The sequence below is a fragment of the Lethenteron reissneri genome, chromosome 12 (assembly GCF_015708825.2).
Source record: "Lethenteron reissneri isolate LAM-NWPU_2019-01 chromosome 12, ASM1570882v1, whole genome shotgun sequence".
NCBI lineage: Eukaryota > Metazoa > Chordata > Hyperoartia > Petromyzontiformes > Petromyzontidae > Lethenteron > Lethenteron reissneri.
Genome location: NC_083790.1, coordinates 6,470,397 through 6,482,970, shown reverse-complemented (window position 1 = coordinate 6,482,970; position 12,574 = coordinate 6,470,397). Strand labels below are relative to the sequence as shown.

At 42.1% G+C, this 12,574-nt stretch overlaps 2 protein-coding genes across 2 annotated transcripts in view; one reads left to right on the top strand and one right to left on the bottom strand.

Annotated features, from left to right (window-relative positions):
* The window catches only part of LOC133341828 (synaptotagmin-2-like), a 389,152-nt gene that overhangs the window by 99,912 nt on the left and 276,666 nt on the right, over positions 1-12,574 (bottom strand). The gene's annotated exons all lie outside the window — the stretch shown is intronic.
* On the top strand, positions 1,824-11,726 carry LOC133341647 (lysosomal thioesterase PPT2-like). The gene is made up of 8 exons (XM_061550241.1): positions 1,824-1,979; positions 2,559-2,712; positions 6,611-6,706; positions 6,834-6,938; positions 8,399-8,482; positions 9,135-9,219; positions 9,735-9,789; positions 10,263-11,726. Exons 1-8 carry the CDS (start codon positions 1,827-1,829, stop codon positions 10,404-10,406), a joined length of 876 nt encoding a protein of 291 aa, XP_061406225.1. The 5' UTR covers positions 1,824-1,826; the 3' UTR covers positions 10,407-11,726.

The window sequence follows — 12,574 nt, the reverse complement described above, 5'->3', positions numbered from 1 at the left end:
ATGCCACTCACCAACTGACACTCTCACCAGATGCCACTCACCACGTGACACTCTCACCAGATGCCACTCACCACGTGACACTCTCACCAGATGCCACTCACCACGTGACACTCTCACCAGATGTCACTCACCACGTGACACTCTCACCAGATGTCACTCACCACGTGACACTCTCACCAGATGTCACTCACCAACTGACACTCTCACCAGATGCCACTCACCACGTGACACTCTCACCAGATGTCACTCACCACGTGACACTCTCACCAGATGCCACTCACCAACTGACACTCTCACCAGATGCCACTCACCACGTGACACTCTCACCAGATGCCACTCACCACGTGACACTCTCACCAGATGCCACTCACCAGCTGATACTCACCAGTTACCCCTCACCTGACACACACTGGCAGTTACCAACCAGGCACTCACTTGACATCTAACCATCAGCAGACACCACTCGCTCATTCATCCCCCATGTACTCGTTTATCTCGCATACAGTCACTCATTCGTTCACGTATTCATCGAACTCATTCTCATTATTGTAATTAAATAACTCATTCCACTCATTCGTTCACTCACTCAATCGTCTCATTCTTTTCATTCGCCCATTCATCTCTCATTTACGCATTAATGAATGCATTCTTTACTCATTTGCTCATACATCTCTCATTCACTGACTCGTTCCTCCCTCGTTCATTTAATCAATTCCTCTCATTCACTCATTGAAGCCTCTCATTCTTCTGTACGCGCAATAGAAATGGGCACCCATAATTATTTATTTTCGTGGCAAAAGTGTGGCAATGTGTTTCTTTCAATATTATTATTTTATATTTGTTTTGTAAGGCAGAGGATGTACTGAGTTGGTATGGTTAAATTAGATTAATTGTTGCAATGCAAAAAAACAGAAGTGATTTTTGGAAGAGAAAGGTACACACACCCACGTTGTACCCACACTGACCGTGGATAATTATTGCCCCAGGTTTTACCGTAAGTAGCGAAATTGCGAGCATAGCCGCAGTCCGGGGGAAGTAATGAGCTGAATGTTTGTTTTTCGCAAAAAAACGACTTGCTAAATGATTAATATGCATGCCTCTTGGAAGGAACAAAGGGTTTTTTTTTGCTGAAAGCTAGAGGGGAAAACCCCCAAGTGTTGTCACATTTCGTCTGCTTTTGTGATGAACAGTTGTTCAACTTTTTAGCAGACAATTATTTTGAAAACACGAATAGAAATCACAATCCTTCTGACAGCTGTGCTAATGGAGGGCATTTTCCTACCATACCCATTAAAACGGTGCCCACAGATGTCAAAATATGATTCTAAAATAACATTAAAGCGAAATGAAACTTCTCATAAACAACACCTAGGAGTACAGCATCACACTCGTCTTTGCGCAGAAAAAGGTTGAGTTATAAAAATGGTGGAAACATCCTTTTGGATTGCACAAAGTAATGAAATCTGATTTAGTTTTTTTAAAGTAGTGTTGCAGCGGTGATCGACCACAGCTGTTATTGTCAACAAAGGAGTGTTTTGCAATCCCATCAGGATATTTGCAACAGTTTGTAAATATATGTATACTACCAATCGATTTACAACATTTTGAAAAATAAGGTCCTCTTTTATTGAAGGCAATCTGTTACCACATTGCAGAACTCCCCTTTTGTCCCACACCCTATATATTCAGACAAACCGAGTCTGTATCTTGGGTTTCGTTGAACCTTAGCTCTTTTTCTTTTCATCACGCTTTTAAATTTTATTTTATTTTAGTTGTGAATTTTCCAACAAGAGTGACACATTAAAGACAGACAAAAAAACATGGCCATGTTTTTTAACTGCAAATTTACCCGGAGTCTCATTTTGTTTGCCCTTAGTGCCTTTGTTATTTCCACTGCTGCTTACAAACCAATCGTTAATGTGCATGGCTTGCTTGGAAAGCCAAGTGATTTCAGAGTTTTGAAAAGGAACATTCTGAAGGTATATACGGTAACGAAATTCGGGTTTACCGTATGCGGCCTCACAGACAACTAGCTTAAGTACTGTAATAGTTAAATATAAATTTCAATAACACAGAAACGTTAATATCACTTAGACACCTTCTTGGTTCTTTCGGTAAAGTCACGTAGAAGGGAAATAATACAATAATAAAAATAAAACATAATAAAATACAATTCTCACGACGTTTCGGCCACAACGCAAGCAGTCGTCCTCAGGTGAAGAACAGGTCTGTCGGAAAGACAGCGTCTGTCTTTCCGACAGACCTGTTTTTCACCTGAGGACAGCGTCTGATTATCAAAACCATTTACATTTATATTATCCAAGAACAGAATCCAGTTGATCAGAGTAACAGCAATCGAGAGTGAAGGTTTGTGTAAGGGGTGCTTCTCTGTATGATTTCAGGTTTATGCTGCATCATGGTGGAAAAACATTCTCCAAATTTAGCCTGAACCCTTACGCCACGCAAGAGTTCATACTCAACGTCACACATCAAATTCACATATTTGCCTTTGAGTTATCACTTTAACTCCACTGTGACTTATACTTGTGTAATTCCAGGCACACCCAAACACAAAGGTGATCTCCATCGATCTCTATAACGGACTCAGTAGCCTGCAGCCCATGTGGACGCAAGTGCACGGTCTTGTGCGCAAGCTGAAGCCCATCATGAAGAGATTCCCGAATGGCATCCATCTCATCTGTTACTCGGAAGGTACCGTGTATGTCCAAGGGAGTCCACACATTCACCTACTTTACCCTCCAAATTACTTGATATAATTGAAAAATATGATATATTTTAATGTTACCACATTAGCTGGATCCGTGGTGGCGCACGTTTGTAATCCAGTACTTTGGAAGCGAGGGTCGATGGATTGCACAAATCTTATTTTTTTAAAAACTCAATTCCCGTGGGTATTGAGGTGCCATACTCTTGACTTGCCAGGAGAAGGCAGAACAGCAAAAATGTGGTCTCCACCTGTTGAAGTGTAAAATATTTTATTTTATTGTCTAACACTGACTCAACATTGTTTTAGATCCTATCCATCCAGTGCGATATGCAAAGTACAACATATTCCTGCCCCTTCTCAACAGTCAGATATACAGTCCATATGTCTGTTATGGGAGAGAGCGTTTACCCGTCATGCGTTTTGGGTTTTCTCCAGGTGCTTCGGTTTCCTTCCACGTGTAAACACTCATTAATTGGCCGACAACATCGTGATATATCCAGGACCACAGAACTTGGGCAATTGTCGTTCCCGGATCACCACCTGGCAGCCTTCCTGCTCGCCTGTGGTTCCACGCGCTTCTGAGTAGTTCTCTCTCTTTTCGAGACATGGGCAAATTCTGTGCGCATTTACGAGTTACAAAATGATTACAATATGTACAGAACAGTATCTATTTCCTGGGACTACATTGCTGGCCGTAGAGGGTGTTGCCGCAACATCTATTGTTGTACTATGCGTCAGTGCTCTCGCTTCTTTGTGCCCTACCGCCTTCAGCAATCTTCACTGATCAGTGTGGGGAAGTATGTTAAAAAAAATGTCCATGATCCGCCCGATGTGGAGGGCGAAATGACACGTTGAACATTAATTAATAGATTGAACAGCGAATGACGGCTGGTTAGTCGAGAAATGTAGGTTCTGAGAATAATGATGAAATTCCGCAGAATTTGAAAAATTGAAAAAATTAATAAATACAAGTTGCTTCATAAAAATGTTAACACTTACATGGGACTATCGTTTTTAATGAAAAAATAACGGGTAATAATACACTGTGACATGATAACAAATGTATGTTTATAGTTTCAAAAATTCAAAGAGTCTCCATTTGTTCACCATCATTGTCAACGCGTGCCTGGAATCTTCTGCAGGTGGTCTCCAGAGCCCGGAGGCATATTTCTCGTGATGTTGTTGCAAATTCTCAAAAGTGTTAACTTTTTTTTTTAAGCACCCTCTATTGCAAAGAGCAGAGCAAATTTGTCAACTTTTTAACAAAATATTGTAGCGATAAAAAGGGCGCACATTTTGGGATGAGCGGTGACACACGAGGGCTCGATGAACCTTGCGTGTTTACTGGTGAGAGTGAGCACAAGAGATGGAACAGGAGGCTGAGAAGTGATGGTAGGGGCAGCATGCAGTCGTGGAGTGGTTTTATTGACAAGAACAATGTGTGCCAGCCTACAAGAAATTATTCTTTGTTTTTTTCGGTAAAGTCGCGTATAAAGATAAAATAATAAATTAAATTAAATAATAGCATACGACGTTCCGATTGCAACACAAGCAATCATCATCAGGTATAATGAAATAGCGACATAGAATCTAACCAGAAAAATATAGACAGACATATAAGCAGACAGACATCACCAAGATACATAGAGAGAGAGCAACCCAGGTACAGAGAGAGGTGATCGTCTCTGTGGGATGGCCTTAAATAGACAGAGGGGGTCGGAGGCAGAGAGTGGGAGGGGGTAGGGAAAAAAAGTTTACATCCCACAGAGACGATCACCCCTCTCTGTACCTGGGTTGCTCTCTCTCTATGTATCTTGGTGATGTCTGTCTGCTTATATGTCTGTCTATAGTTTTCTGGTTAGATTCTATGTCGCTCTTTCATTATACCTGATGATGATTGCTTGTGTTGCAATCGAAACGTCGTATGCTATTATTTAATTTAATTTATTATTTTATCTTTATACGTGACTTTACCGAAAAAACCAACGAATAATTCCTGCAGTCACGAAAGCTCCAAAATTAAGATAGGTTACAAGAAATATGGGATGGAAAAATATGGGGATTCAAGACTGTCAACCCCTTCGATTGGAGATAACGCGTCATGATAATGACCTGTATATGTGATTTTAGTAGATGTTCGTTAATCATATTTATAAAGCATGCTTTGATACACTACCAATTTACAAAAACAACAATAATTTTTTTTATGGAACCATGCATTGTTTGAAAGGCAAGTAAACGTACTGTAAATTGAATCCAAATTAAATTTTATATGGTAAGATAAGTCCTGAATTGCATTGTATTTAGATTTATAATTCGACTTTGCAGTTAAAATAAAATTATTATCTTCGAATCTCCTTGTGTCTGCATTTAACAAGTCTGCCAATTGTATGACAGGGGCCTTCCCAGCTGTCGCCAGTGTAAATGAGACTAATCCCAATGGTTTTAATAGCTTCAATAATGGTGTGACTTTTAATTAAAGCCTTTAAATAGCCTCTCCACTGGCTGTATTGTGCTAAAGCAGCACATGTACGAACTTGAGACCGGAAAGGGAAAGGTCCTGCCATTCAATTGCCTGCTCTGGGCACTGCTGGCAGAATGACCTCCACAGGCAAGAGCTCTCAAGAACCCTTCTCGAGCAGTGGTTCTTAACCTCCTGTGCAGCCTGTGTCATGTTAATACATACAAAGGTTTGATGAAACAAAGTAGTTGTACCTACGTGCCCGTGCTAATTAGTGTTTTCGATTATTTACCTTCCAAAAAAATCTGGCCATGTCTCAAGTTTCATTTATTTGGTATAGCCCTGTGAGCCATGCAGCTCTTGAGTAGGGTGCAACCGCAACAAACAAAATATGAACAGAGAACATCTTAAAGCGACGACGCACAACAGAAACATCCTGAATAAACTAGCAGATCTTCCAGAAAAAAAGAAACACCGTATCACAACGCTGTGTGCAAAAATCACACCCCCAGAAAGGGCATCTCGCTTCCCCAAGGGGTTGCGTGCACCCCAGGTTAAGAACCACTGCTCTAGAGGGTGTTTGGTCTACTGCTCCACATTGGCTCAACACGTTGGGAGATCTGGGATCACCCACGCGCGACCGGCAGATCGACTCACCGCGGTGAACCCATATACTCGTACACTGCTGGATGGACAAAGGTGGTGGGCAGGTTTGGGTGGGATTAAGAAATTCGCCCCTGCTGGGAGAACGAACCGGTGGCCGCTGGATTGCAGGTCTTCGTGTTCCAGCCCATGAACCAGGGGCGGTTTCTTCATTAGGGCGATTGGGCGAGGCACCACCAATGTCATTCAACCACAGAGTCACGCTAGCCGTCACTGCAGCCTCTGGATATAGTCTAATCAGCGTCATGTCACGTTCTGTGGAGTACCGCCTCTTTTTGGGCGATTTCACTCCGGCTGAGAATCGCCCCGAGTGGCCCCATAGACTTACATTCAAAGATGTTTTTTTTCGAACGGCGGGCGCTGCAATGCATTCTCTATGGCTTCCGGGAGGGCTCGCACTAACGTGCTTACGTCATCATACGTAAGCACGTTTCAGTCAACAATATTATTTGTCACTACCTAGTGGAATCTTTAATAAAAGAAACTGAGTGGATTGTAATAATAGTGAGTATAGAAACAAACAATATGTATTGTAAGAGTCACTTTATTTTTCATTAATATTAAAGAAGTGAAGTTACCTTTACATTCTTAAGCTGTTAATTTATCCATTGCATGGGTGGACCCTTATCCTTATCAATCATCCAGACATTTGCCCCCCCTGAGAGATTTTGCAGGAGCCGCCACTGCCATGAACACCACTCCAACAGCATCATAGAGACTGCAACCAATGCACGTTGTGTCATCGTCTCTTCCACCAGGTGGCCTGCTCTGCCGTGCAGCATTGTGTTTATTGCCGAATCACAATGTGGACGCCTTCATTTCGTTAGCTTCACCACAGATGGGCGAATACGGAAGTACGGTGCCATTTCAAAGTTCACAATCATATATATATATTTTTTACTTCTGATTGAAATGTGTTTGTGTGACAGTTACAATTTAAACGCCAGTCTAACTTACTTTTTGATGCAATGTTTTGTGTAGATTCAACTGTTGTCAGAAGTATGGTGGCTATAATAAAGTCACATGTCTACACACTCTGCTACACCACACCCGGCCAACATCTGTCGATATGCAACTACTGGAATGGTATGTGCCTGCATGAATGTGGGTTTGCGCAGTAAAAGTAGGTTGGCCTTAAGGTTAAGAATATATCAAGTATGGTAATTTATTACAGGGGTGGAGCAGTGGCACAGTGGTTAGTGCACTGTGATTTTAACCTGGCCACCGAACATCACTGGCAAGTGTGGTAAAGTATGGTCAAATAGCTATGCAGACCCACACGGTGTAGGGATGCTATTATCCAGCAGTGGATTGACAAAAGGGATCCACGTACTAATGGGCCGTCCATAAATGACGTCACGCACCTAGGGGGGGGGGGGGTCAGACATTTGTGATGATGTGTGACGAGGGGGGGGGGGGGTGAGAAATGTGACGTCACATCAAAATGCGCAACTTAAAATAAATATAGACAACACGTTCTACTTAATTAAATATACTTTTTAATAAATGTTTTCTCCTACAACATCAGAGTGCAGCGCCAGATTAAATACGCACTACAATGACAATAGTTTGAAGCGATTTGAAGCATGTTTTATTTTGGGGGGGGGCAGAGCTTTGTGACGTCATATTTGAGGGGGGGTCTGACTTCTTGTGACGCCGTGTGACGAAGGGGGGGGTGGTCCAAAATGGTCCAAAATTGCGTGACGTCATTTATGGACGGCTCCTAAATTTGTGCAGCAGTGTGACGCAGTGGTAACACTTGTACCTCACAACAAGAAAGGTCTGGGGTCGATTTCCGACTGGGGCTCCCTTGTGTGTGGAGTTAGTATGTTCTACTTCTGTTTTGCGTTGGGTTTCTCTGTGTTGACCGGTTTACTCCGTTTGCAAAAAAAACATACTTTCAAACGCTACTGCTATTGGCCAAACTTCCCAATACCAAAAAAAATACCTGAAATTTCCACATTTCAGGATTATACATCGCAAAATTGCTTCTTGTCAGAAACCTGCTAAAAAGGTGTTGATACTCAGGCGTCCCTGATTATATAAGTGTAATTCAAAACACATTTTTGCAGAGTGAGCTGGTAGAAACGTTGGGTTGCTCGGTCAATGGCCTGCAGGGTCAACGGCGGCGTGGTGTATTCCGCAAATATGGCCGACTGTGAGGGCGGGCACATGCCGGCGTGAGTAGGTTAAATGTTGAGTTTTATAAGGGCACCACAAGGTGACCAGCCCCTCCCCACCCAGCCCCACCCCTCCCACCCCCCACCCAGCCCCACCCTCCCCACCCAGCCCCTCCCCACCCTCCCCACCCTCCCCACCCAGCCCTCCCCACCCAGCCCCTCCCTCCCCACCCAGCCCCTCCCTGCACGACGGACACAATACTCCCCTGTGGGCTGGTGTAACCAGGAGGTTCCTACCAGTAATATTACAGTACAGTCATATAATGTAGTTTCTATTTTTAATAGCAGGTTGTAAAAATGAATTATCATTGTAAAAGTTTTAAATGTTTTACTAAATTGTCTAACACTAATTTAACATTGTTTCAGATCCTATGCATCAAGATCTATATGCAAAGTACAACATATTCCTGCCTCTTCTCAACAGTCAGATATACAACCCAAATGCCAATGGTACGCATGCTCTTAAAAATATTATAACGCCGGAAAAAGTTATGAAACAGTGGCTCAGGCCAAATATTATATTACTCGCCTTTTGCCCGTCGAAGGACCGCGTGTATTTCAGTAAATCTGAAACTTGCAAGCGAAAAGCAGACCGCGACGTGATACTCATTGCATCAATGCGTGTGTAATTTGTAATGCCCCGGTGACACAGACTTATTGCATTTAAAGGTTCTAATCCCTCGTTCATCATGACGTCCTTTTTACTTCGATGTCTCAACAGCGTGACGGAGATCGCGTGACGTGAGGGTTCTGCCTTTGTAGTGAGGGTTGTGAGTTGACGCCGATGAGGGGGGAGGAGGCGCCTCGCCCCCCCATGTGGAGTGACGTTAGGCGCTAATTAATTTTAATTGAGGGGGGGGTGTCCATTTGGAAGACGTCACCTTATAATGATTATTAATGAGGGGGGTTGTTCGATGTGGAGTGACGTCACCTGCTCATGATTATTAATGAGGGGGGGTGCGGCATGTGGAGTGACGTGACGCGCGTTACACACAAATATATTTTCTTGGCTCATTATAGTAGTAATACGTTAATCAGCCAAATTAAACACAGTACTAATTTTCCACTGACATTTATTTCTCAAAACTCTGAATCTTTTCAGTTTGGAAAAGGAATTTTCTACGCATCAACAACCTGGTGCTCATTGGAGGTCCCGCTGATAAAGAGGTGACACCTTGGCAGTCTAGGTGAGGACAGTATTGTCAAATATTGGTAACAAAGCTTAAAGCTTATTTTTGCACAAATAAGGATATATGTCCACTGCAATGCTCACGGACGACTCGAAGACTTCTCTTTCAACATAATCAGTAAATTATTAACGTGTATCACCGTTATCATTGTGATGCATACCACCAAATATGCAACTTCACATAACATCACTTTCATCGAACCTTCTGATAAACACTGTTGGCTACGTATAGTGCGAAAAAGAGTTCAAGATACATACTTGATCACTTTCACACTAACTCTCCCCTTTGTACAGCTGGCCACACGGCCGCTTGAATATCACACTCTCCTTCCCACAAGTTCTGCATAGTTTATGTATGAATATGGAAGCCATAAATACAATATTTGATTGCTTAACATTTATTTTGCATGAGTGCAGTTGAGTTATATAGTAGGAATCATTTTGTACATTTATATTGTAGTTTAGTGTAGAATTAATTGCCAATTTTACGTGTTTTATATTTTACATTCACAGCTTATTTGAGACCTATGACAAGAATATGAACATCTTGAGAATGGCGAATCAGGAGGTATGCCATTTTTATACTTGACAATACATTACATCTTTACATAAAGCAAAGTAAGAACAATATCATAAATTACTACGTAAATAAACCAACACACTGAATTTGGTTTTGAATTTCATTAGGCTAATTTACGGCTTTGGGAATGCCAAAATGTCGGTATGACTGTCATGCAACAAACTCTAATTGGCAGAGCGAGTGAAACGTGTGTGGTGGACCAGTTCACTTAATGGCATTTCAAAAGTAGCTTTGTGGCATCCATTCCCTTTGCTCGGTCTGTTAAGCAACAGGGTAGCACTGCTGAATCGATGCCTCAACATATGAAATGACGTTGATATGCAGCTGGGGGTCTGAATGGTAACCTCCAAACAATGTGTGAGCTGCTAGTAGATTCTAAGCAAAATATATTCGCTCCCTTGCCCTTAACTCTACAGTTTCATTGTTACTGTCATTACATTTGTGCTGTGCGTACCCTACAGGTCTACACGAAGGACACCTTTGGCTTACGCTCACTGAGTGAAACTGGCAAGCTCTCAAAGTGCATTGTTCCAGGCATAACACACTTAAGCTTCCTCAAAAGCTATTATGTATTTCAAAAGTGTATTATAAGGTGGCTCAAATAGGCATGCTTAACTACCCTTGGTGCTTGATCAAACCTCTTTATTGGTACCACCTAGGCCAGCAAATGCTTCCAATTATCCTATTCAAGTATTTTATCTCTAGATCACAAATGATAGCAAGGCTACCCTGGTAGCTTTTAATGAGAAAACTATCATCAAAGAGAGTGCAGTGCGGAGTATGTTTAATCGAAAATATAAATTTGGACGGGAAAAAATGATATGCAACATCGACGGAATGTAGACAAAACTAAAGGACAACATGCCTAATAAAATTGATCTCCTTCAAAGTAGTCTCCTCTTGATCGAACACAGTAATTCCAGCAGTCATGCCAAGTGTCGAGGCATCTCCGGTCCTTTTATTTCATGAAGACTTTCAGGTGCCGAGTTGCATTTTGGATTACGGTTGGCAAATCCTGAAACGTCTTTCCTTCTGGGAGCGTTTCAATCTAGGGAACAGAAAAGTAAGTCATTTGGTTCCAAATCTGGTGAATATGGTGGGCAAGGAACCAGCGGAATGTTTTCCTTCGCCAGAAATCCTTGTATGGACAGTGCTGAATGTGACGGTGCGTTAACGTGATGCAAGATCCGCACACCTAACTCTCATTTTTCATGCCGTTTCTGCCGATCTGCATCCCATGGGCGTTTCAGAACGGCCAAATAAAACAAAGATTAACTGTCTGACCTTGTGGAACGAACACACCTTCACTGTCAAACAATACAATCGATATCGTCTTCACATTCGAGTGCACCTCTCTTGCTCTCTTTGGTCGAGGTGACGACAATTGTCCACCAATAAACAATACCAAGTCTCATCACCTAGTTCCTCACCCACCAAATTCACCAGATTTGCCACCAAATGACTAGTTTTGTCTAAGTAAAAGTAGTCCCAGTACTTTTTGATCAACCCTCGCACCCGAGGCTTCCTGCTCACAGGGGATGCTCCCATCATTTGCCACCACAGGTGGGACCGACCGATACCTTTGACTCACTCGGTACCAATTTCAGATTTCTCCTGCACGCTTTTACCGAATGCAACACAAAATATAACACAGTATTTACATGTTGATTTTTTCAAATATTGATTATTATTACATGACTGTATTGTAGTCATTTGATTGCTTTTTTTTCTATCTCTTTTATTCCAATGATAAGTGCTTTGCTTTTACATCAAACGATGTCATACAACAAGTGTATAACTCTTTGTGAAATCATTTTTGAAAATGCTACACTTGTGGAACAAGGATGAGAAAATTACAGCTCATTTTACATGATTTTTTTGTTTTGCTTGCAAGAATAATAATAACGTTGATTCTATTAAGCACACATTGCTGTTTTTTCAAAAGTGTGTTTCTTAACATGTACAGTAATGTTGTTTCAGAAATCATGGTACAGTAATTTAAAGTAGAACAAAAAACATAATCACGTCCAATTGTCTGTTGAACAGTTTGCTATTTTTTTGCCATTATATTGGGGTATATGAGGTGTCGCGAAAGCTCTTTAATTTAATATGCTATATTTCAGTTTTACCTATGGTACACCAAGGGTACACCATGGGTAGGTAGGGGCGGTCGACTCAAAGATATAAGGTATGGACGAAGAGAAAGGAACAGGGAAGGAAAGGGATGCTGGGACAAAAGTCCCAAAGACCCCAAAGAGTGCATGGCTCAAGATGAGCAGCAGGAATAAAGAAAGAACGCTGGGTATGGAGGGGACATGGGCGAGAATGAATGACCGGGCCAAGATGAATGTTGAGAGGATGGTGGTGAGAAAGGAGAAAAGAGACGGAGAGAGAAGGAGCCAGCAAAAGTTAGCTGCATGGTTTAGAGTCTTTTTTATAGGGGGCAGCGGGGAGAAGAGTGTGGGGGTGGTTGCAATAAGTCACGTGATATACGGGAGGCTTGATCTGATTTTCATAAATGTATGATATCCGACGGATCCTCCTGTTTACGTTTGTGCAACAACAACACAAGCAGGAGACTTTTAACATCAACTCCGTTGTCCTGGCTTTCTGTACTCTCCAATATTTCACCATCCGTTAGCGACCGCGATGAACTGCACCGATCAGAAATCAAACCTCCACAACATTCCATATCTACGGCCAAGGTCTGGAAAGTCATTTAGGAAATATACACGAACTGTGTGACGTGATTTTCAGCATCGAGACGCCGTGG

Bases quoted from the DNA above. Each gene is read 5' to 3' on its own strand.
- LOC133341647 (XM_061550241.1), top strand. From the start codon at position 1,827: ATGTTTTTTAACTGCAAATTTACCCGGAGTCTCATTTTGTTTGCCCTT. The intron at 1,980-2,558 runs GTATATACGGTA...GTGTAATTCCAG, and splicing joins TGAAAAGGAACATTCTGAAG to GCACACCCAAACACAAAGGT. The intron at 2,713-6,610 runs GTACCGTGTATG...CTCTTCCACCAG, and splicing joins TCTCATCTGTTACTCGGAAG to GTGGCCTGCTCTGCCGTGCA.